Genomic DNA, 23,573 nt, shown 5'->3' with positions numbered 1-23,573 from the left:
AATGAAGTTGAGTTTATTCCAGGAATGCAAGGTTGGTTTAACATTACAAAATCCAGTGATTCAATTTACTGTACTACCCCATTAAAGAAGAAAAAACATATGATCATCTCAATAAATCAAGGAAAAAATTCAGTAGAACCAAACAACTATTCATGCGAAAATTCCTTAACCTGATCAAGGATAACTTTTTAAAATATGAAGACATGTTAAAGTCATTTCCTTTAAAAATCAAAAATAAGACAAGAGTTCCGTTTTTTTGTTTTGTTTTGTTTTGTTTTTGAGATGGAGTTTTGCTCTTGTTGCCCAGGCTGGAGTGCAATGGCATGATCTTGGCTCACTACAACCTCTGCCTCCCAGGTTCAAGCGATTCTCCTGCCTCAGCCTCCCTAGTAGCTGAGATTACAGGCATGCACCACCATACCCAGCTAATTTTGTGTTTTCAGTAGAGATGGGATTTCTCCATGTTGGTCAGGCTGGTCCTGAACTCCTGACCTCAGGTGATCTGCCCGCCTCGGCCTCCCAAAGTGCTGGGATTACAGGCGTGAGTCACCGCACCTAGCCAAGAGTTCCATTTCTATTCAACAATTTACTAAAGATCCTAGCCAGTGTGGGAACATAGGAAAGTAAATAAAAGAGACTAGATTTGGAAAGGAAGAAACAAAAGTCATGTAATTATTATCTACATGGAAAACACAAAATAATCAACAGGCAAATTACTAGAATTAATAAAAGAATTGAGTGAGGAGGATGGATTGATATAAAGTTATAAAATTCATTGCATTTCTTTTTTTTTTTTTAATTTGAAATGGAGTCTCACCCTGTCCCCTGGGCTGGAGTGTAATGGTGCAATCTTGGCTCACTGCAGCCTCTGCCTCCTGGGTTCTAGCAATTCTCCTGCCTCAACTTCCCGAGTAGCTGGGATTACAGGTGCCTGCCACCACGCCCAGCTAATTTTGTATTTTTAATAGAAACAGGGTTTTACCATGTTGGTCAGGCTGGTCTCAAACTGCTGACCTCAGGTGATCCACCCACCTCGGCCTCCCAAACTGCTGGGATTACTTACAGGCATGAGCCAACACACCCAGCCTCAATTGCATTTCTGTATAGCAGCAACAAATAGAAAATAGAATGCAGTAAAAAAAAAAAAAAAAAAGTACTTAGAAATAAATGTAACATAAAAACACAATATTTATGGATAAATGATAACTTTGTTTAAAGTCATTAAATAAGACCTAAATAAATGGTGAGACGTACTTGTTTCACTGATTTAAAAGGCTCAGTTCAGTAAAGATGTCATTTTCCCCCAGAATGATCTATAGCTTAAATGCACTTCCAATCAAAATCCTGACAGGTTGATCCTAAACTTTATATAGAAGAGGGATGAGACTAGCCAGGCTCCTAGATATCAAAGCTTATTGTAAAAATATAATAAAGTTTAACGTGTGGTATTTGTGCACAGATAGGCAAATAGAATAAAGGAACAGAATAAGGACCCCAGAAACAGGCCCTTACATGTATGGAAACATGACAAAATTGAAATATTTGAATAAAGGAGAAGGAATGGGCTATTCAGTAAATGATCCAGAAACAATATGTCATCTATATAGAAAAAAGCATAAACAGATCCTTAAACTCACACTATACAAAATCACGCCTGTAATCCCAGCACTTTGGGAGGCCGAGGCAGGTTACATAAGGTCAGGGGTTTAAGACCAGCCTGGCCAACATGGTGAAACTCCTACTAAAAATACAAAAATTAACTGGGCATGGTGGCATGTGCCTGTAATCCCAGCTACTCAGGAGGCTGAGGCAGGAGAATTGCTTGAACCCAGGAGGCGAAGGTTGCAGTGAGCCGAGATTGTGTCACTGCACTCCAGCCTGGGCAATAGAGTGAGACTCTTATCTCAAAAAAAAATTAATTCCAAATGGGTTAAAGATACAAACATGAAAAGTGTAAGTCAATTTTTTTAATTTGAAGAAAATGTAGGGTAATGCTTCGATGATCTCTGACTCTGAATAAGGAAGAATTTTTTTTTAACAGACAGGGTCTCACTTTGCTGCCCAGGCTGGAATGTGGTGACATGATCATGGCCCACTGCAACCTCAAACTCCTGGGCTCAAGTGATTCTCCTGCCCCAGCCCTCCAACTAGCTGGGATGACAGACGCACACCACCATACCTGGCTAATGCTCTTTTTAAATTTTTTGTAGAGATAGGGTCTCATTATGTTGCCCAGGCTGGTCTCAAACTCCCAGCCTCAGGCAATCCTCTTACCTTGGGCTCCCAAAGTACTGGGATTACAGGTGTCAGCCACCTTGCCTAGCCTCAGAATTTCTTAAACAAGATACAAAAAGCACAAAATCATAATGAAACTATCCATAATCTCTTATGTTGAATTTGAGAACTTTCTGCATCAAGAGATACCATTAAAAGAGTACAAAGACAAGGCACCAACAGAGAGCAGTTTTGGCATACAGACCGCCTTCAGATGATCAGTCTACATACTGCATAAAGAATGCCCTTGAAGGAAAAGACAGAATTCAACTAAAACCCAAGAGAGAAGAATGAGCAGTTATTTCACAGAAGAACAGATATGAATGGCCAATAAAGAATAAAAAGATGTTCCACCTCATTAGTAATCTTGTAAATGGAAATTAAAACATTTACAACTGGACACTATTACATACCCACCAGACTGGACAAAATTAAATATGATCATACCAAGTGTTTCCACCAGCATTTCCTCCACAGTGTTTCCTGGATCTACCCTGCCTTTCATCGTCTTTCCCAAGAATCCTCCCTCCAGGCTCCCTACCTCACTCTGCTGGTGGCTTTCTTCCCTTTGGTCTCCCCTGGCTGCAGATCAACCTGAGATTACTTTGCTTTAGGCTGTTGCTTTCACCACCCCGTTTCCTTCCCTCTGACTCAAAAGGAAGATGGGCCTTTCACTTTTTAGAAATACATGAATGTTTTCAAATCTACAGTTGTCCCTCAGGTATCCACTGAAGGTTGGAGCCCTTGAGAATGCCAAAATCCACAGATGCTCAAGTCCCTTATATAAAATGGTGTTCTATTTGCCTATAGCCTTCCAACACCCTCCTGTATACTCTAGGTTACCCATAATAGCTCGTGTAAATCTATGTAAATTGTTGCAGTATTGTATTCATTTTTTATGTGTTGGTTTTTTTTTTTTTATTGTTGTGTTGTTGGGTTTTGTTGTTTTTCTTTTCTCAGAAGTTTTTGATTCCTGATTGGTTGAATGGTACCCATGGATGCAGAGAGTGACTGTACAGAAAAAAAGCATCTATTGCCTTTCCAGGCCAAGCTTTCTGTCTGTTCTCCTCTCTAGCAATAATCTCCTCTCACTCTCAGTATCTTCAAGCTTCCTATTCCTTTGCCTACAGTACAAGTGCTTCACCTCTGAGAAAGCCCTTCCCTTAATCCTCTTTCATTAATCACCAACTCTCTACCAGGCAATGGAAGAAAACAGAGTACCCTAGTTGCCTCCATTCATTCCCCAACCCAGTTTAAACTAGCTTTTGGCCTCCTCACTTGACTGAAACTGCCCCTGCAGAAGGTCAGCAATGATTTTATTATGAAACTACATTGTATGTGCAAAAGTGTTTGTAACATAGATACATAGTTTGAGAAGCATAATCAATGTCCACGCCTCATGATCCCCATTATAAATAGGATACTGTTAGCAAATTTGAAGTCCCCTGAGAGCAGTAGACCACTTTACACTCCATCTCTGGTGTCCCCAGAACCTTCCCAGGGCCTTCATCATCCAGGCCTCCTATAGCCTGTTTATCTAGAATCTCCTCTTCTGCTGCAGTGGGGTCAGCTAATTTATCTGACCGGGGGGGTCAGATTACCCACTGAGGCTAATGAGAGGGCTGTCTGCCATCTCTGAAATCTGAGCTTCCAGAGACTAGTTTCCTGCCTTTGTAGTCAACCTGCAAGTGACTCAGGGCCAAGCACAGGGAAACTTATGGAGCGGGGTAGGCCTTTGGCTCTTTTTATATTTAACTTAAAAGCTATCTCCATGTTAGGGCCCATACAGTCTACTTCTATTTGCAATTCAGCTTAGTCTCATTTCCTGAGTTACCATATCCATTACCCCATAGATAACTGAATTGGACTGTTTTTCATTTCAATTGTGAGTGTTATAAAACTTTTTCTCCTGCTTTTGTGTTGTTATACAACTCTAGTCACCTTATTATAGCTTCATTCTTTTTAAGGCATTTTCCCGATGTTTCCAATATCAGTGGAGGGCATCAGGCTTCCGGAGATTCAATGTGAGCTAAGCCAGCTTCTAATGAAATCAGCGGAAACTGTTAGTGCATATCTGAACCTAAGTCAGGGTTGTGTCCGCTTGGTTCATGGAGTGATGTTCGTAAAAAGGGCTCATTTGGTTGGTCTACATGTTCATATTAATTAAAATCCTCCCAAAGCTAGCTACAATCTACTGAAAGCCAGACATTAAAAGAAATTGACTTTAAAAACCAACCTGTTTTGAAAGTATTTCTAAAGAGCTTTGAAGCTGATTATAAGGGAGATTTCACAGCCTACCTGTTTGGCAGCCTTTCTAAGATCATGTAGCAGTGGGGACACCTTCTGGAGCTTTACAGAAGTGGCCTTTTTACACAGAAATCCATCTGGACTAGAGAGCTTCGAGGTAGATTCTGGGCACATTCCTCCACTACCCACCTGACAGCAAAACTGTTTCTGCAAAGTTACTTCAAGGGCAAGGTCAATGGTGTCTTGCTTTTTCTCATTCAGGTTACAATCAGGATGGGTTCCTCTTCTTCCAAAGGTTCTAGACAACACATTGTATATTCCTTATGTTGTGGGTTCCAATTACTTTTGGAATGAGAAGACCTGCTTTGGGAGTCACTGCCCTGGGTATGGCATGACATGAAGGGACCCGGGAGAAGCCCTCACCTGTGGATTGGCTAGACTCTCCAACAAAGTCACTAAGAGCATGAGTTTTGGTGTGGGTCTAACACAGCCATTGACCTGTCCTCTGAGCCTCAGTTTTGTCATCTGAAGACAGGATAATCATAGTGGCTTCCTTCTCAAGCTGTTGTGAAGATTAAATTAGGCAGTGCTTATCAAGTGCTTCATAGTTCCTGGTAGGGAATAGTAATGATAAGGTCAGCTGCAGTTACTTAATTGGGGCTCTTACTTGATACAGTTGCTTTACCACTATTCATGACCTTCTCATTACCATCTTCTAGGTCAGTGGTTCTCAGCCATGAATGCACATTAGAATCACCTTGGGAAGTTTCAAATAGATTGAAGCCAAGTAAATCAGAATCTCTATGGTTGGGATTCAGGCTTCAGTCTTTCTTAAGGGTCTAGGAAGGATCCCAATGGCCAGCCAACACTGAGAACCACTGTTCTAGAGGTTCCAATTGCAACTCCTTTTGAGAACCTTTTAAAAAGATGGTTTTCGTCTCCTAAGCTCTGAGTAACTTGAGTTTCAGCCTCTTAGTGATCTCTCATCAGTTTCCACCTTAGCACACGTGGCCAGTTGGAAGTATTCTGTGGTATAATAACGTCAGAGGGCTAGGGGAGGCTGCTTTCCATAATAGAGACATGTCTTTAGTTGGCTTCCCCTTCTCACGTGGCAGAGCTAGACCGTGCTGCTAGGGAAGGCACTGGGCCAGCCCATCTGTCTCCATCTGTCATTTGCTTCCCAATGTAGGATGATCAGCAAGTGTAGGACCACAAATCCAGACAATAAATATGGAAACATGGCAGGGATTTTGTGTTTGCACCCAGAGGGGCTTAGAAATATGCCCACTTTTAATATAATTTAAAGCAATATTATAATCTGCTCCCTTTAGAAACAGCAGTAGGGGCTTGCCTAATCTAGAGCAGATTTTCGATGTGTAGAGTCAGAGGAAGGAAGGAAGGATGGATGAGAGGCAGGGGGTTTACAAAATGAGAAAAGCAAAGTCAGATAGCTGAGAGCAAGAATAGGAATTTGGAAAGCCACCTGATAAGATCTGACAAGTAAAGATGCATGGTTTGCACCAGATTATAAATTAGGAACAATGGAAATATGAGATTGGAACTGCAGGAGAAAATAATCTCAGTAATGAAATTAATTCACAGAGGCCACTAGCACACATTCGGACCTTTGGAGTGCTGAATACTCTCATAACTGGACCTCTGACCATGCAAGGCACCAGTGGCTACTGTGGATCATTTTCTCATTTTGATATCAGTGATTTATAAGGGTGATGACCAGCTTGCACCACGAAGAATATTGACATTTTCTTTCCATACTTGAAATGTTTTCATTCCACTTGTTCATTCTGTAGTTGTTTATTGAGGGTAATTGTGCAGGGCACTGTGCTAGGGAGAATAAAACCAATCTGTATATGTTAGCTTTCATCACGCAACAAAATACCCAAAACATAATTGTCTAAACAGAAAATGTGTGTTAGTTCTCATGAATCTTGAATTGCCTAGGTAGTTTTCAAATTGCCGTTTGCATCACATTTTTGAATGCCTCATTGGCCAAAGAAGTCAAGCCAAGCCCAGATGCAAGGCCTGAAGAAAATAGACTCCATCTGTTGATGGGAGGAGAAGCAAAGTTATATTACAAGCAGTTGTGCTTACTGAAATTGGATGGATTACTTTTTTACAAATAGTAGACCATCTGATATAACATTTGAGCAAAACAAGATCTTTATAACCCTTTTTACTACAGGGAGTTAACTACAGTACTCTTGACTAGAATTTCATTCAACAAATGTTAGGCTTGACTCTAAGCTTGGTATGGTGCCCAGTGCTGGAGACCGTGGTGAGAGAGACAGACATGGCTCCTGCCCCTGCTGATGAGTAAATTACAGTGTAGGATGTAGAAGCATGGAGATGACCCCTGAATCTGGACCTGGGGTTCAGGGAAGATGTTCCGGTGAAAGTAACATCTAAGCTAATGCTTAAAGGTTGGGTAGATGTTAACTGCTCAATGCCAGGAGGAAGAGGTGCATGAGAGCAGTCAAAGTGACTGCTGGGGTCAGTGCTAGTCCCCATGGCTACTATCCCCCTTCCTGTCATGCCTGCCCCCAGTGCTGACCATCACTGACCCCACCTCATTGCTTCTGTATTCTTCATCATCATTGTCATCACCATCACCTGCTTCCATTTGGCACCTACACATACGCTGCTCCCACAACAGACTTCTTCCCTGTCCCTGGGGAATCCACGTTCTCTCCATCCCATTTCCTTTACAGCAGGGGTTCTCAACCCCCCAAGGAACAGTACCAGTTTGTGGCCTGTTAGGAACTGGGCCACATGGCAGAAGGTGAGTGACGGGTGAGCAAGCGAAGCTTTATCTGTATTTACAGCCACTCCCCACCACTCGCATTACCACCTGAGCTCTTCCTCCTGTCAGGTATGCAGCGGCATTAGATTCTCATAGGAGCACAAACCCTATTGTAACTGCACATGTAAGGGATCCCGGTTGCATGCTCCTTATGAGGATCTAATGCCTGATGATCTGTCACTGTCTCCCATCACCCCCTGATGGGACCATCTAGGTGCAGGAAAACAAGCTCAGGGCTCCCACTGATTCCACATGATGGTGACTTGTATAATTGTTTCATCATATATTACAATGTAATAATAATAGAAATAAAGTGCACAACAAATGTAACGTGCTTGAATCATCCTGAAACCATCTCCCCCACCACCCCCATCCAGTCCATGGAAAAATTGTCTTCCATGAAACCAGTCCCTGGTGCCAAAAAGGTTGGGGACTGCTGCTTTGCAGGCACTTTTCCCTCAGCCTATACGTTCCTTCCACTCTTCACTTGGAAAGAACCATTCTTTCTCCCGGGCATAGTTAGACCATGTCCTCCTCCACGAAGACTTCTGTATGCATCCAAAAAGAGTTAGCATCTCCCTCATTTGAATTCCAAAAATGATGATAATCGTCACCAACTCCACACAAGAGCAGCTCACATTCATTGGACATTTGCTATGACCCAGGCACCATGGGGCTCATTATGTGAACTATGGCTCACGGCAATCAGATGCGGAGGGTTCTCTTACTAACACAGCCCCCAGGCCCCATAGTGCACAAGCAGGGATGCCGGAATTCAAACCCAAGCCCTCTGACCACACAGCCGTGCTCGCAACCCCTGTGCACTGCCCGGCTCCCTGCTGGAACACTTGTACCCTAAGGCACAGCCATTCCTGTGGCTCTGACTCTGATCCACTGGCCTCTTAGCTCCTTGAAGCAAGGGTTGGGTTTCTCATCTTTAGAATCCTACAACACTGTAGTGGATTCCCTAGGAGAGCCCAAGAATGTGGTTCTTGAGGTGACTTATTGAGGGAGGGCTCTCAGGAGAAACTATAAGAAATTAAGGGAAGCAAGATAGGGCCGGAGGAAAACTAGGAGAAGATGTGATTTCAGAAGTCTAACCTCTGCCTGATCCCATGGGGAGCTTTGGAGTGTAAATTACATCACAGTTCGTCCCACTCAGAGACAAGGAGGCTGGGCTCTCATAGCTTCCACCCCTATCAGTCACTCCTTCCTGTAAGTCATACCCTAATGAGAGGAAAGGCAGTTCAGGGTGGGTGGGGCATCTCCCATCAGGCCAGGGCAATGCTCCAGAGGAAGGTACAGCCACACCCACAGCACCTGGGGGCATCACCCTAATAAAGTGCACCGGCAGCATCTGCTGCAGTCATCAGTTTTAAAAAAGTATTAAACAGCATATGCAGGCCCTTCTTGTCCAGCTGATTTCATCCTCTGTAGTGGAAACTCCCAGAAGCCAAGTCTAATGAATCAGTGAATTAGAAGTCAATGTGTCTCTTATAGGGCTGCCCACCCCGCCACCTTTTCCCACAAGACTGCACTGCGCAGACTTCAATGGGTGTCCAGCATCCACCATCCCACATGCAAAGATCATAGAAGCTGCAACACAGAACATTAACTGAAATACAAGCGTGTTCATCAGGGTTTTATTTTAGCACCACACTGCTTCCAGTGAAGAAAGGACAGGAAAGAAGTATGGTGGATTTTTTTTTTTTAACTTTGTAGCACAAAAGATTGTGGTGATCCTTCCCCAAGAGTTGAACATAAAACATGAGGAGGGAAACCACTGCCCCCAAAGCCAGTGCTGCTGATGAGCGGGTGTCTGACCTGCATGTGATTCTCTGGCAGCTACAGGGAGCATTTATTTCCTGGCTTCTCCTGTGATTCTGATACGGGGAACCCTGGAATTGGAGCAGTATCAATTGTTCTTGTTTGCTATGCACTCCCTTTTAAAAATAACTGAGTCTACTCCTGTTTGGGTCAGCATACCAGGAAAGTAATCACCTGTTCCTGAGGGTAAAAGGAAATCTGATCCAAAAAAACTCTACCAACGTTCTATTTCAATATTTTGGAGCAGGTTTTCCGGTTTTAATAACTTAAAGCCCTCATTACGGTAAACATTTCACTGCCTCCTGTGGCTCAGACAGCGAGCAGGGAGGGCTGCTCTGCCTTCCTCTGTTGATTTCCAAAGAGACCTCTCACTTCCCAATTGTCCAGGTAGCAATGTCAACTGAGGTGTTGTTTTTCCTCGGGTATGAAAACCCTCTACAGCTTTGTATTTTTCCTTTACAGAAATTCCCATTTGCTTTCTCTTTATGCAGCACAACATCCCACGGGGTGCAAAGGCTGGATGGGAGAGTGCTATTATGTGGGGCAGCGAGCTGGCAAAGCCTCACCAGGCATCTCTGCTGACCTGGAGTGATTTAATAAGTGTTCAGAGTTGTCCTTGGCTGATTTTCACTGTCCCTAGCTGTTAAGGCTGCAGTGATAGCCCCATATTAATTATCAGCTCCATCCTCAGCTGTCATGTTGCCATTCCTACCCATGGCAGCTCCTAAATCTGGCTGCCCATTAGAATTGCCTGGGAAGACTGTTAAAAATCTAACTCTTGAGACCTGCTGAATTGTAATCTGTTGGAGGACAAGGTTCAGGAATCTTTATTTTAACGAGCTTCCTGGGAGATTTGTTAGCACCCAGCGCAACATGTGTTCTCTGCCCCTAATGGAGTGGTTTCAGCCAGAGGTAAAGTCAGCTAGAGACATCTGGTCTGGAACAAGTCAAATGGAAGCTCAGGCCAAAAATGAAAAGAGCTTTTCCATACTCTGTGACTTCTCCATGCTTTCCCATCCCCACTCTTTATCCCAGGTTGACAGAGAAGGTGCAGAATAGTCAGATGACCCTCCATGCTATTCAACTATTCTCATTCAACAATCCACACACCCATCCATCCGTCATCCATCCATCCATCCATCCATCCATCCATCCATCCATCCATCCATCTATCCATGCATCCATCCATTCATTCAATCAATCAGACATCTGTTGAGCTTGGGCTCTATATATAAGACCCTATGCAATGGGGTCTGTAAAGAGGGGACACCGTGGATCCTCCTTCCATATGGTAATAAGCCCAGTCAAGATCATGCCAGCCCAGTGTTTTGCCTTCTTAAAAAGAGCAACCAGAGCTCAGCTCAGAGCCTTCACCAGGCAAGAAAATAATTACATTGATGTTTTTCCATTGTGTTGATTTTTCTAAATATGCTAGGTAATCCTGTGTTTTCATTTATAGTAATGACATAGAATTTTCCTTTAAAATAAGCCTATTAATGAACACCACAATGTGATACCACCGTATGCTCATTTGAATGGCTAAAATGTAAAAGACTAAATACCAAGTGTGGATGAGTATGCAGACCAACTGGAACTCTCATACAATGCAGGTGGTAGTGTAAGGTGGTACAACAACTTTGAAAAACTGGTTGGCAGTTTCCTGTAATGTTAAATATACATATACCGTACAACCCAGCAATTCGCTTCCAAGGAATTTACCCAAGAAGAATGAAAACATATGTCGATAAAAAGACTTGTACACAGATGTTCATAGCAACTTGATTTGTAGTATCTAAAAGCTAGAAATAGTGAAGGTGTCCATCAACAAAAAGATGGGAAAACACCCACACTATGGAATACTGCTCCAAAGAAAGAACAGAATCATTGCTCCATGCAACAACATGGACGAATCTCAAAAACATCATGCCAAACAGAGGAAGTCAGACACAAATTTGTACATGTTTCCAATTTCATTTCTATAAAAGTGTAGGCAAATTAATCTCTAGTGATATTAAACAGATGAGTGTTTGCACAAAGCAACTTTTTAGGATGATGGAAACATTCTGTTGATTAACGTGGTGATAGTCCCACAGATGTGTATACAACTCATCGAACTGTGTGCTTACAAATCACGAAGATGGTAGTGGGATCCCTGAAATTTAGGAAATCATACTCTAGGACATGGTTAGAGTGGACAGTGTCCTAAAAGAAGTGCAGATGAAATGCTGTGAAGCTTCCAAGGGGGGGAGAATTTCTTCCGGTGGGAAGATAGGCCAGTGGTGGGAGCTTCACATAATAGATGACATTTGTGCTGAGCTTCTGCGTACAGATGGGGCCAGAATGAGTATATAAGTGAAATAGATTGAAATTAACATCAAGGGCTTGAGATAGGTTGGGGAGGGTCAGAGAGGGGTCCAGAAAAAGCCACGCACCAAGGGGAAACAGGAAGAATGGGGGTGACCCCACCACCTTGGCCTTTGTGACATCCGAAGGCCTTTTTAATCAGTGGAAACTGGACATATGGGCTTCAGCACTAGCCGGTACAGTTGCTTCTTTTCCCTTGGGTTCCTCTGCTCAGAGAACTAGAGTGGCAGCACAGCTTATTGGTGGGACCAGGACTAGGGTGTAACGAGCAAGGCACTGAGGTCACATTGTAGGAGGCAAGGTCATGTAAGAAACCTGAGCCTGCACTTCCAGGCCCCTAACAGAGAGTGCTTCCCAGGCCTCAGCTGAGTCATAGCCCTGCTTTCTAGTGATCTGGGAGCAGGATCCCCAGTGGCTCATTCATTCATGACCATGCCAACTACTTATTCCAGGCCAGGCTCTGGATTAGACACCATATTGGATACCAGTCCTCAGCGAGTCCACATCTAGCAGGGATGGTAAAAATAAGTGTGAAAGGGGAAGCCCAGGGGGCTATGGATACTCAGAGGAAAGAAATTGGGCCTAGACTGGTAGTCAGAAAACTTTTTAAGAGCAAGTGAAACCTTAGCTGAGATTTGAAGAAGGCAAGTTCAAGGGAGGGTGTAGGGTGGTCCCTGCTAGATCTGCCTGGTCTAGGATTTGGAGTTTGGCCTTAGAAACTGAGAGCCCACTGAGCACTGATTTGCAAAAACTGATATCTCCTATCTCCCCCCATTCCCTGTCCCATGCTTTGGTAGGTTTGTGACGTTACCAAAGAAGCCCTACAGTGCCCCACTGTCCCAGATGGAGTCCATCCCAGCAACCTCAGAGACTGCCAGCTCACCAGCAATCCTAGTTACAGTAGAGCCACGCGAGATGGATTTAAATGATTTTGTTAAGTAAGTGCAAATGCAAAGCCAACATGGATTTTTTGTAGTAGCTTTTCTTTTCTTTACACGGACTTAACATTCTCAATATTCATCCCTCATTGGTTCATTGATCCAGTCCCCAGTCAACAGTTTAATAAGTGTCTTCTATGTGTAGGCCCCAGACTAGACATCTGGGATAGGGAGAGGGTACCACCATGAGTCCTGGGGGACTGAGCCTTTCCTATCATATTGTCCACTCTGTATGGCCAAGGTCTACAGCCAGGATTGGGTCCAGGGTAGCAAGCAGGAAAAGATATATCAATTCACCAAACATTATGTCCTCACAATAAAATGCTCCAATAAATAGGGAAACAACACTGAGCACATAGAACACCCACATTGTCTGAAGAATTGCTAGAACTTCCTAGGACTTTTTGTAAGTTGAACATGGGCTTGATGGGCCAGTAAAAAAGGGTTGAGCCCCGTGAAAAATTGACCAGTTCAGTGGCCTAGACCACATGTTTGGGGGCATAGGGCAACAGAGCCCTGACCAGCTGACCTCTTGAGAAAGGTGTCCCTTGATTGAGAACCCCCCTTAAGTTTGGGGGTGTGGTAGAGGGAGAAGAGGAAGACAGGGCTGTTATGCACCTGAGACTGTGTGGTGATGACAGTCCAATGAGTGAATCTCTGCATTTCATTAAACTTCCTAGGACTGTCCTTGTGGATGAAGATGCCAGGCCTGAAGAAAAAGAACTAAGAAAAATGAAAGCTTCCAGTGTGATCTCAGATGTACGGTGTCCTTTCCCTGGGGAGGGTAGGCAGGTCAAGGGTCCTTCCCATAAAACAAAGGCAGAACCAGGAGCAGAGTGGCCAGTACAATGCTTGGGTTTAGTTGGGACAAAGCCATACAGCTTTACCCACATTTCTTCCCAGCCAAACACCCCAGAGCCAGCACTCAGTGAGAGCCTACACTTGTGATGTTCCTACACCCTAGATAGAGGATGCTAAAGGAAAAATATTTTCTTAATAATTCTGTAGCAAAAACAAAGGGGGCTTAAAAATTAATACCCTTAAATTCTCCTTCTAGAATGATGGCCTAAGCAAACTGTTGGAGATACAAAGATGTGCATACAAAGATGCTTGTTACAACATTTTAGAAACAGCAAAAAATGAAAAAAATAATGAAAGATAAATTACTGTATGTCCATGATGTGATACAATCTTTTAAAATAGTGTTGAGTGGGATTTTCCTATGGTGTGGGTAGGAGTATGAATTGGCATAACCTCTATAACATACAACTTGGCAAGTAGATCAAAATTTAAAATGCATTGTACCCCTTCTAGAAATTATCCTCCAGATACACCTCTGCACTTGCATAAAGCATGTAACCATCCTTGTACACTGCAGCTTTGTTTGTCAAAGCAAGAAATATTGGAAACAACTTAATTTTACTAATAGGAGACCATCTGAATAAACTAAATTACATCTGCACAAGGCAATACTATGAAATTCTTTTTTAAAAATGAGAAAGTTCTCTACATACTAATTTGGCACAATCTTTGATATATTAAGAAAAAATACCCAGTGCAAAACAAAGTACATTGTGTGCTACCATTTGTATAAAGAAAAAAGTCTATGAAAGCAACCAACACTTATTGAGCACTGATCTAAGCTTTTTTTTTGAGACAGAGTCTCACTCTGTTGCCCAGGCCAGAGTGAAATGGCACCGTCTTGGCCCACTGCAACCTCCACCTCCTGGGTTCAAGCAATTCTCGTGCTTCAGCCTCCCGAATAGCTGGGATTACAGGCACTTGCCACCATGCCCAACTAATTTTTGTATTTCAGTAGAGACAGGGTTTCACCATGTTGCCCGGGGTGGTCTTGAACACCTGAGCTCAGGCAATCCACCTGCCTCAGCCTCCCAAAGTCCTGGGATTACAGCCATGAGCCACCAACCCCAGCTAAGCAATTTTTTACATTAACTCTTTTACTTCTCCCAGCACCCCTGTGAGGTGGGTACCACTATCTTTCTCCATTTTACCAATGCAGGGACACATCCATCAAGCTAGAAGACTTGACCATCTGGCTTGCTCTTAGCTACTGTGTTACCTCTCAAACAGTTACATAGATATCTTTGTCTGTGCATGGAATATCTCTGGAATTTAATCTTCATGAGGGCAGGAATTTTTTTTCTGTTTTGTTCACTATCATATCCTCAGGATTAGAACTGGTTCTTAGTAAGTCCCCAATAAATATCAGCTGAATGAAGAGGAATAACTAAATTCAACATATAGGAAACTGGACAGTGGGTACCTCAGGAGGGGGGAACTGGAGAACTGTAGGGATAGAAGTCTTTTTTTAATTTTTTTACCATATATCCTTTTGAATATTTTAAATTTGTAACATGTACAATCAACTTTCTAAAATACTTTAAATGATGTTTGTGAAGAATATTCAGTCATATGGAAAGATGGCACTCATTAGGTCAACTGAAAAATCAGAATACAAATATATATGCACACGTAATACACTATATATACACATATATATATATAATAATATTTATCTACAGTATAACCTGAGATGGACTTTTATTTCTTTCCTTGGAGCTTTCTATATTTTAAAAAATTTTTAGAATGAGTATGTGTGAGTATATAAAATATTTGTCTTTTAAATGTTAATTCTTCTTTTTCTATTTTCAAAGATGCTTGTCATAGAAAACTCAAGAATAGGCCAGAAACAGTGGTTCACGCCTGTAAACCCCGTACTTTGGGAGCCAAGGCAGGAGGATGGCTTGAGGCCACGAGTTCAAGACCAGCCTGTGCAACATAACGAGACTCCAGGGTGTGGTGGTGCACACCTGCAGTCCTAGCTACTTTAGGGAGGCTGAGGTGGTAAGGTCACTTGAGCCCAGGCATTCAAGGCTGCAGTGAGCTCTGATCATGCCACTGCATTCCAGCCTGGGTGACAGTGATAGACACCTTGTCTCAAAAATAAAATATATTTGTACATATGTATGTACGTATGTGTACATATAAACTCAAGAATACAGAAAAATTAAAGCAAACATCCTCAAAATTCCTATCTTCTTTCTACCCCCTGAGAAAAATGCTACGAAATTCTTAGCAAACAACCTCCCAGATATTTGTATTTGCCTATGCAAATCTCTGAAGGAATTTACACACACACACCTTCAGACACATGAGGCATATGTAATTTTACATGAATGGAACTGCTTTTCACTCAATAATATGTTGTGCACATCATCCCTATCCATAAATATACATGCATTATCCTTCATGGATAGGTGTACCACACACACTTCATTTAAAGTGACCCCGTATTGATGGGCACTGAGTTGGCTTCCAAAGTTTTGCTTTTATAAATAATGCTGCAGTAAACATCCTTATATGTACATTATAGTCACTTGCTCAATTATCTCCCTGGGAAAAAATGTGCTATTTTTATAATCATATACAACATACTTTATTTTTCTGTCAATTGATAATCCATTTTGAATGCTTGCCAGCTTTTCCTCACATCTTTAATTTCTAGGAAATAAAAATTAGCTCTACTGAAATAGAAACAATATACGCAAGCCAGAGCCAGGTGGAGGATCAGGAATCCCTACAGACCTGTGAACAGAATGAGATGCTTTCCATTGGGATAGAAGAAGTAAGTGACACCGTGTGAGTCCTGACCTTATCAGACAGTAACTTTTCTTTCTAACTGAGCACCTGCCCACATTAGAAACTTAAATCTCACCAGAGCACTGTTACCATCATTACCATTATGTGTTTTCAGGGTGCTTGGCTACCTTCTATCAAATGAGTTAAAGACTGGAGTCAATGTGTAAATTGACATAACTTTCACTTACCCTTGGCAGGCATTCACCCCAACAACTGCTCTCTTATAAAATGACTTTCTCTGCAGGTGTTTGATATTTTGCCCCTGTTTGGAGTGTTGCAGCCACACAGTAGCCACCAAATATCGTTCACCTTCTATGGACATGCTAACATCATTGCACAAGCTAAAGCTCTGTGTGAAGTGGAAGAAGGACCCACCTACGAAATAACACTGAAGGGAGAGGCATCCCTGGTCAACTATTCCTTTGACACCAAGGATATTCACTACGGATTACAGGTATCACAAACCATCGGGTGGAGATTTTCTGGTTTTGCCTTAAGCATCTTAAACAAATCTCTCCTGAACCCCAATCATCATAGTCTTGCCATCACCCCTGTCCTTGATCTCCCATCAACCTTCCTAACCCTGACCATCCTCCTGCTGCCAACTGTTTGCCAGATACTTGCACTTGCTTTTCTTATCATCTCCTGAAACTCAGCATGTTAGATACTCAAGATCACTTCTTCCCTTTCAATCCAGGAGGCTGTTCCAGCTTCTGCATTTCTTTCAAAAGCACTACCATTTTCTCCACCCTTGGGTTCACAATCTCCAAGACTTTTCCGCTGTACTCTCTCCTTCACCGCTCCACATCCTTCAAAGCATCCAGGGTTTGCTGACTCATCACCAGGGTCCCTCTCTGAGTCAGTTTTCTCTTCCCATTGCCACTGATACCACATTACAGGGTCTCATCAAGCCATGCCTAAATTATTGCGGCAGTTCCCCCCACACTGTAATGTGCCTACGAATCACCTGGGAGTCTTGTTCAAGTGCAGATTCTGATTCAGTAAGTCCAGTGACATTTTCCAAAATGGTGATCTCATTCCATCAGTCCCTGCCCAATTAATCCCAGCAGCATTTGGCAAAGCAATGTGATATTGACCAAAGAGCATGTTTTCGTATTCCGGTTTTACTTCCTCCTCATATTCCGGTTTTACTTCCTCTTCCTATTCCAGTTTTACTTCCTCCTGACTGCACGACCTTGGGCACATCACCTCTCCAAGCCTCAGTGTCCCTCATCTGTAAGGTGGGAATGTAGTAGCAGGCCTATCCCACCAGGAGTTGTCATTGCTTAAAGCGTCTGGTCAGTGCTGTGCTGGGTCAGGTTTGGCTGTCAGTTGTCATGAGTTCCTTTGGGTCAGAGCCCATTTCTCCACCTGGGTGAGGCTATCCTAAGCCTCTCTATTAACTGGTGATCTTTACACTCTAAGTTTCACTTCCCGTAATTCCCTATTATAGTCCATACATTTCATTGTGGCCAAGCTGGTCTACCCACTGGCCCCAGTGCACCCCAGCGCTTCATGCAGCTACATTTTCTCTTACCTTATCCCTCTCATCCTCCATTCTGCCAAGCCCAAAGCTCTACATCCCATAAGACCTAGCTCAGCTCCTTCCAGGGTTATCTTTTACTTTACATTCCCCTGGCACTTAATGATAGTCTTTGCCATAATATAATATACTTTCCCATTTTTGTTTTGGAATAATTGCCAATTAATTCCATCAGTACACATTCTCTTCCCAATCAGATTTTGTGTTATGCACTCAGAGATCATATCTCCTACCAAATTTCAATGAGGATTGAATCTCCATTACATAACTCCTGCATGTATAACTACTGAATTGTGTGCGTGCATGTGTGTTTATAGATCAAAGATTGTGCCTAAAATCTGATTCACCCAACACCTACTGAGACCGTCTCCATGATGATGACCAAATAGAATTCTTTTTCCTTCATCGTCTCCAGGGTCCTTTGGGCACTTGGTTTTGGCTCATCTCTGAGTATAGTTACTTTGAAGCAGTCAGTCCTCAGCCTAGCTTTTCCTAGGGACCCCCAAAGTAGCCTGTTTGTGGTTATTGGGCCTGCTAACCCAGCTGGTGAATTATGTTAGCAAAATTCCAGGAAAAAAGAACATGACTGGCCTGTTACACCCATGGTTCTCCATTTGAATGGAAAAATTCATTCTAGAACATTCTAAACTCAAATCTTTTGTTTTTCTTACAGGACAGAATCCAGGAGGCAAATCTCTTTTTTTTTAATTTATTTATTTTAATTTGTTTTATTATACTTTAAGTTCTAGGGTACATGTGCACAACGTGCAGGTTTGTTGCATATGTATACATGTGCCATGTTGGTGTGCTGCACCCATTAACTTGTCATTTACATTAGGTATATCTCCTAATGCTATCCCTCCCCGCTCCCCCTACCCCACAACAGGCCTCGGTGTGTGATGTTCCCCTTCCTGTGTCCATGTGTTCTCATTGTTCAATTCCCACCTATGAGTGAGAACATGCAGTGTTTGGTTTTTTGTCCTTGCGATAGTTTGCTGAGAATGATGGTTTCCAGCTTCATCCATGTCCCTACAAAGACATGAACTCATCATTTTTTATGGCTGCATCTCGCTGGGGCCTTACAAGCTTACTTTCTCACTATTCACAATAGCAAAGACTTGGAACCAACCCAAATGTCCAACAATGATAGACTGGATTAAGAAAATGTGGCACATGTACACCATGGAATACTAGGCAAATCTTTTCAATGTAGAAAGCTTACTTTAAGATTCTCTATTACAAGTTCCTGTAGTGAAAAAACTGAGACCCAGGAAGGTGAAATGCTCAGCCCCACAGCCATACCTAAACTAAATCGGTTCTTAGAAGAACTAAGAGCCAGGTTTCCACAGTCTAGTGCCCCAGTAGGCATTTGTTGTGATGCTGAGATGTAGATTGACCAGTATTTATATCAGGAGCTGTCACACCCTTATCCATGAGGCATGTTTCTGCACCTTTGTCACTATCAAAGCCACATCCCAAGATGGAGTCACTCTTCTCCTTCTCTTCTCAAGCTGTTTGACCACGTCACAGAGAGGGAAATCACACTGACGAACATGGGGAAAGTCGGCTTTGAGTTCAAGGTTCTGACTGACCACCAGTCTTCTCCAGACAACCTTCTCCCTGGAGTGCCACTAATCCTGCCTGTCTCCGTAAGTAAACGGTGGGAGGGGCCCGATTTCAAACCTACGAGCCCCACCCTGATGCAGGTGAGTATTCACGACCAGGATTACAAGTGTGACTTTTTCTTTTTGTTAAAACTAAAGAACTCTCAGAAGCAGAAAAAAATAAAAATAAATCCAAGCCACTTTGCTCATTTATTAAACAAATATTTACTTAGTCCCACAGTAGCCAGTTGCCAGGCACCAGGGATACAGCAATCAACAAGACAGATGCAACCCATGGATTTTTTTTTTTCCATGATAATGAGACTAATTTATTTCCACCGATGTCTTCACACTGCCCTTGTAATTGCTGAGGGCTTCCTCTCCACTGACTTCAGCAGGTGTGAAAACACCAGCAGACTGCGCTGAGCCAAACTGGTTTCAGAAGCAAACAGAGAAAGTGGTTCCTTGTTCATATTATGTTGATCTACCAGTTTTAAGGAACATTTGTTGAATTTTTCTCATTATGAAATTAGCACATAATTGTTATAAAAAAATGGAAATTATTTTTAAAGTGTAATTATTCATAATCTTGTAAATCCAAAGATAATGAGCACCATCATCTTTGATGATAAAGTCTGTTCTTCCCCTAAATCATCTCACATAGTTGGGTTTACTGCTGGTCTCTTTATTCTTCATTGCTCTGTCTGTCCCTACATTAATACTGTACTATTTTAGTTGCTATGGCTTTAGAAATACATCTTAATATCTGTTAGGTCAACTCCCTTTTTGGTTTTTTTCCCAATTTGTCTTACCTAATCTTTTGAATTCACTTTTTTTTTTCTTTTAAGACCAGGTCTGGCTCTGTCACCTAGACTGGAGTGCAGATCTCGACTCACCACAACTGCTGCCTCCTGGGCTCAAGCAGTCCTCCCACCTAGGCCTCCCACATAGCTGGGACCACAGGCATGCACCACCACACCCAGCTAATTTTTGTATTTATTGTTTATTTTATTTATTTATTTTTTGTTTTTTAGAGACAGGGTCTTGCCATGTTGCCCAGGCTGGTTTTGAACTCCGGAACTCAAGTGTCTGCCCGCCTTGGCATCCCAAAGTGCTGGGATTACAGGCATGAGCCCCATCTTGCCCAGCCCAAATTCACTCTTGTGTTTTGTTTCTCTAACTTCCTGACTTGAATGCCTACTTTTATTTTTTTTCTTAGTTAATAATGAAAAAATGTAAGACTATTCATTTGCCTAAGGACACCTTTAGCCTTATCCCTTATATTTTATGAAAATTACAGATAAAAAAGTAGATGTCAATTTTGTGTGTTTTATAGATGTTAATATTTACTATTATAATTTTCATTATTTTCTAAGTTGTCTTAAATTATAGTTTTACTTACAAGTGTAATTTAAAATATATTTTTCTTTTTTTAATTTCCAAATGATTACCATTTTTGCTTTTGTTATTTAAATTGTTATTAATATTGAGGTTTTCTTGAATCATGATCAGATAATATGGCCCTCTAAATTCCTACTTAGTGAATCTATTAATATATTTTAGTGACCTAAAGTAATTTTTAATACTAATAAATGTTTGAAAATAATGTTACCTGGGCTATAGAATCCAGATTATCATATCTGGAATCTCTACTAAATTAACCCAAATAATTATAACATTAAAATCTTCTATATATTTTTCTGTTTAATTTTTCTAAGACTCGAGTGGTATATAAAACTTTTGTCTATTTCTCTGTTGTTTTCTACAAATACATACACCTTTTTTTTATACCCTTTTGTTTCTGTGTTGACACAGAAGATCTCATGAGTATTAAGTGTTCATCATGGACTGTGTGTTCTGTCTACCTTCAATTGCCTTCTTGTTCCCTTTGAATGCTCTTCTTTGAATTCCGCTTTGTTTGGTCTTAATATTGTGATTGCTGCTTTCTTTTTGCCTTACATAATTTGCCCATAGTCTTATTTCGTTTTGTTTTAGGCTTATCATTCATAAAACATATGTATTTGGATTTTATTTTTTAATCTTCTCTGAGAGTCCTTAAGTTTCAATAGGAGCATTTAACACTTACGATTAGCAAAACTGAAATGCTTGCTATTATTTCTTTCATCGTATTTTGTCTATTTTTTAAATTTCCTCAGTGTTTTCTTTCTATTCCATCTTTTTATCATAATTGCTATGTTTTCCTTGCCCTTTTTCAAAGATTTCTTAAGCATTTGAATTTACATTGCTGCAGTTATTGTAAATTGATAACATCTCTATAGAGAATAATTTGGCCTTATCTATCAAAATTACACTTTGACCCAGAAATTTCATTTCTAAGAATTTATTCTACATACACGTTCCCACATTTGCAAAATGATGTGTTTATAAGATTATTTCCTATATAATCTGTAATGGCAATAGCAAAAGACCAGAAACAAACTAAATGTCTGTTAGTAGGAAACTAGTTTTTAAAAATATATTAAAACTATGTAATGGAATAATATGTAGCAACTAAAAAGGAAGGAACAGCTCTAGATGTACTAATATTGAATTAATTGTAAAATATATTGTTAGGTAAAATGAAAAGAAAAGGAAGATGAAAAACACTGTGTATGCTACCATCTGCATTTAAATATATATATATATATATATATATATATATATATATATATATGGCTGGATTCACTTAGCTAACATTTTACTTACGATTTTTGCACCTTTGTTAAGTGATCGTTGGTTCATAAATTTCCTTCTTCATGCTGCATTTGATCAGTTTGGATATCAGAATAAATAAATGGGCATTTGTCCCTCTTCTGTTTCCTGAATGGCTCATAAACTGAAGTGATTATCTGTTTTTGGAGGAGTGGCAGAACTTGCTTCCAATGCCATATATTCATTTGTCAGGGTAATTGTCTTCATTTTTCAGCTTCTATATAGGATACAGATCACTCCAAGGTTTTTGAGTTTTGTTATTCATATTTTTCTAGGAAATTGTTAATTTCACAAAAATGTTTTAATATATTGACATAAAGTTTTTTCATAATTGTATATGATTTATGTACTATTTTACTATATATTTATGAACGATTTTTCTTTATTTTTCTTTTTTTTTTTTGAGATGGAGTCTCGCTCTGTCACCCAGGCTAGAGTGCAGTGGCATGATCTCAGCTCACTGCAAGCTCCACCTCCCAGGTTCATGCCATTCTCCTGCCTCAACCTCCCGAGTAGCTGGGACTACAGGTGACCACCACCACACCCAGCTAATTTTTTGTATTTTAAGCAGAGACAGGGTTTCACCATGTTAGCCAGGATAGTCTCGATCTCCTGACCTCATGATCCACCCGCCTTAGCCTCCCAAAGTGCTGGGATTACAGGCGTGAGCCACCGCGCCCGGCCGAACCATTTTTCTTTTTACGTTTTTGGTGACTTTTCTCCTTATCTTCTTAATCAGTCTTGCCAGTTTTGTGTATTTTATTCGTCTTTTTTCAAAGAACCAGTTTGTGGATTTATGAACCTCTTCTGTTTCTTTGCGCTCTATTTCATTAAATCTCTTACTGCTTTCCTTCTTTTTTTAGGTTTACTTTGTCATTGTTGTTGTTTTAAGTAATTTAATGAGTTGAACCTGTAGCACATTCGTTTTCCCTTTTCTGGTCTTTCTACCGTGTAGGGCTTTATCAGTTCACATCAAGAGCAGGTATTAAAAGTTTACTACCTACCTGGGGTACCTGAGGTCTTTAAGAGGAGTTGCCAGATACAGATCGCCCACCTGGACCCAGAAAATATCACTCTGAGCGGAGAGGGAATCTTTCCCCAAATCTGCCTTGATCTCCCCAGGAACCTCACAGGTACTACTTCACACTGGAGTAGTTCCCCACTGGGGACAAAACAAGCATTTTAGCTTTGCTTATTGGAAGGTTGCTGGCTACTTACTTTATTTGCTTGGAAATCCCCTGTGGTTCTCTTCCATGTTATTCTGCAATTGCCAAATTGGTGACCTGAGTTTACTGAGACAAGAAATAGTCCATGGCAGCCCCAAATGAAGAACCCTGGCCAATTTGGCCATTATTGAATTACGGACAGAGGGATCAGGAAATTTACCTCCAAAAGCTTTTCCTCCTCCGGTGCACTTTCCTTCCAGCCCCAGTCTTTTCCCGAGCTGTCCTTTCCCTGTGACATTCTCCTAGATGCCACTGGGAAGGTAAGAGCCAATGAGCTTCCAGGAGTAGAATTCTCAAAGTATAAACTGCAAAGAAAGGCAGACACAGATTCTGAGCCCTTATTTTGGCATTACACAG

General features: G+C 41.4%; 1 protein-coding gene across 10 annotated transcripts in view; it reads left to right on the top strand.

Moving 5' to 3' along the window:
• HYDIN (HYDIN axonemal central pair apparatus protein) overlaps positions 1–23,573 on the top strand; it is a 491,920-nt gene that overhangs the window by 303,392 nt on the left and 164,955 nt on the right. For all 10 annotated transcript variants that reach the window (XM_055298612.2, XM_063611543.1, XM_055298611.2 and 7 more), the window contains 6 exons: positions 12,331–12,471; positions 13,152–13,230; positions 15,998–16,117; positions 16,376–16,585; positions 19,186–19,323; positions 22,946–23,123. In XM_055298612.2, coding sequence (XP_055154587.2) covers positions 12,331–12,471; positions 13,152–13,230; positions 15,998–16,117; positions 16,376–16,585; positions 19,186–19,323; positions 22,946–23,123 — 866 coding nt within the window. The remainder of the gene's footprint in view (positions 1–12,330; positions 12,472–13,151; positions 13,231–15,997; positions 16,118–16,375; positions 16,586–19,185; positions 19,324–22,945; positions 23,124–23,573) is intronic.

The sequence above is a fragment of the Symphalangus syndactylus genome, chromosome 11, assembly GCF_028878055.3.
Source record: "Symphalangus syndactylus isolate Jambi chromosome 11, NHGRI_mSymSyn1-v2.1_pri, whole genome shotgun sequence".
In the NCBI taxonomy this organism is placed as follows: Eukaryota; Metazoa; Chordata; class Mammalia; order Primates; family Hylobatidae; genus Symphalangus; species Symphalangus syndactylus.
Note: the sequence above shows the minus strand (reverse complement) of the source record. Positions and strands in the feature narration are given on the sequence as shown.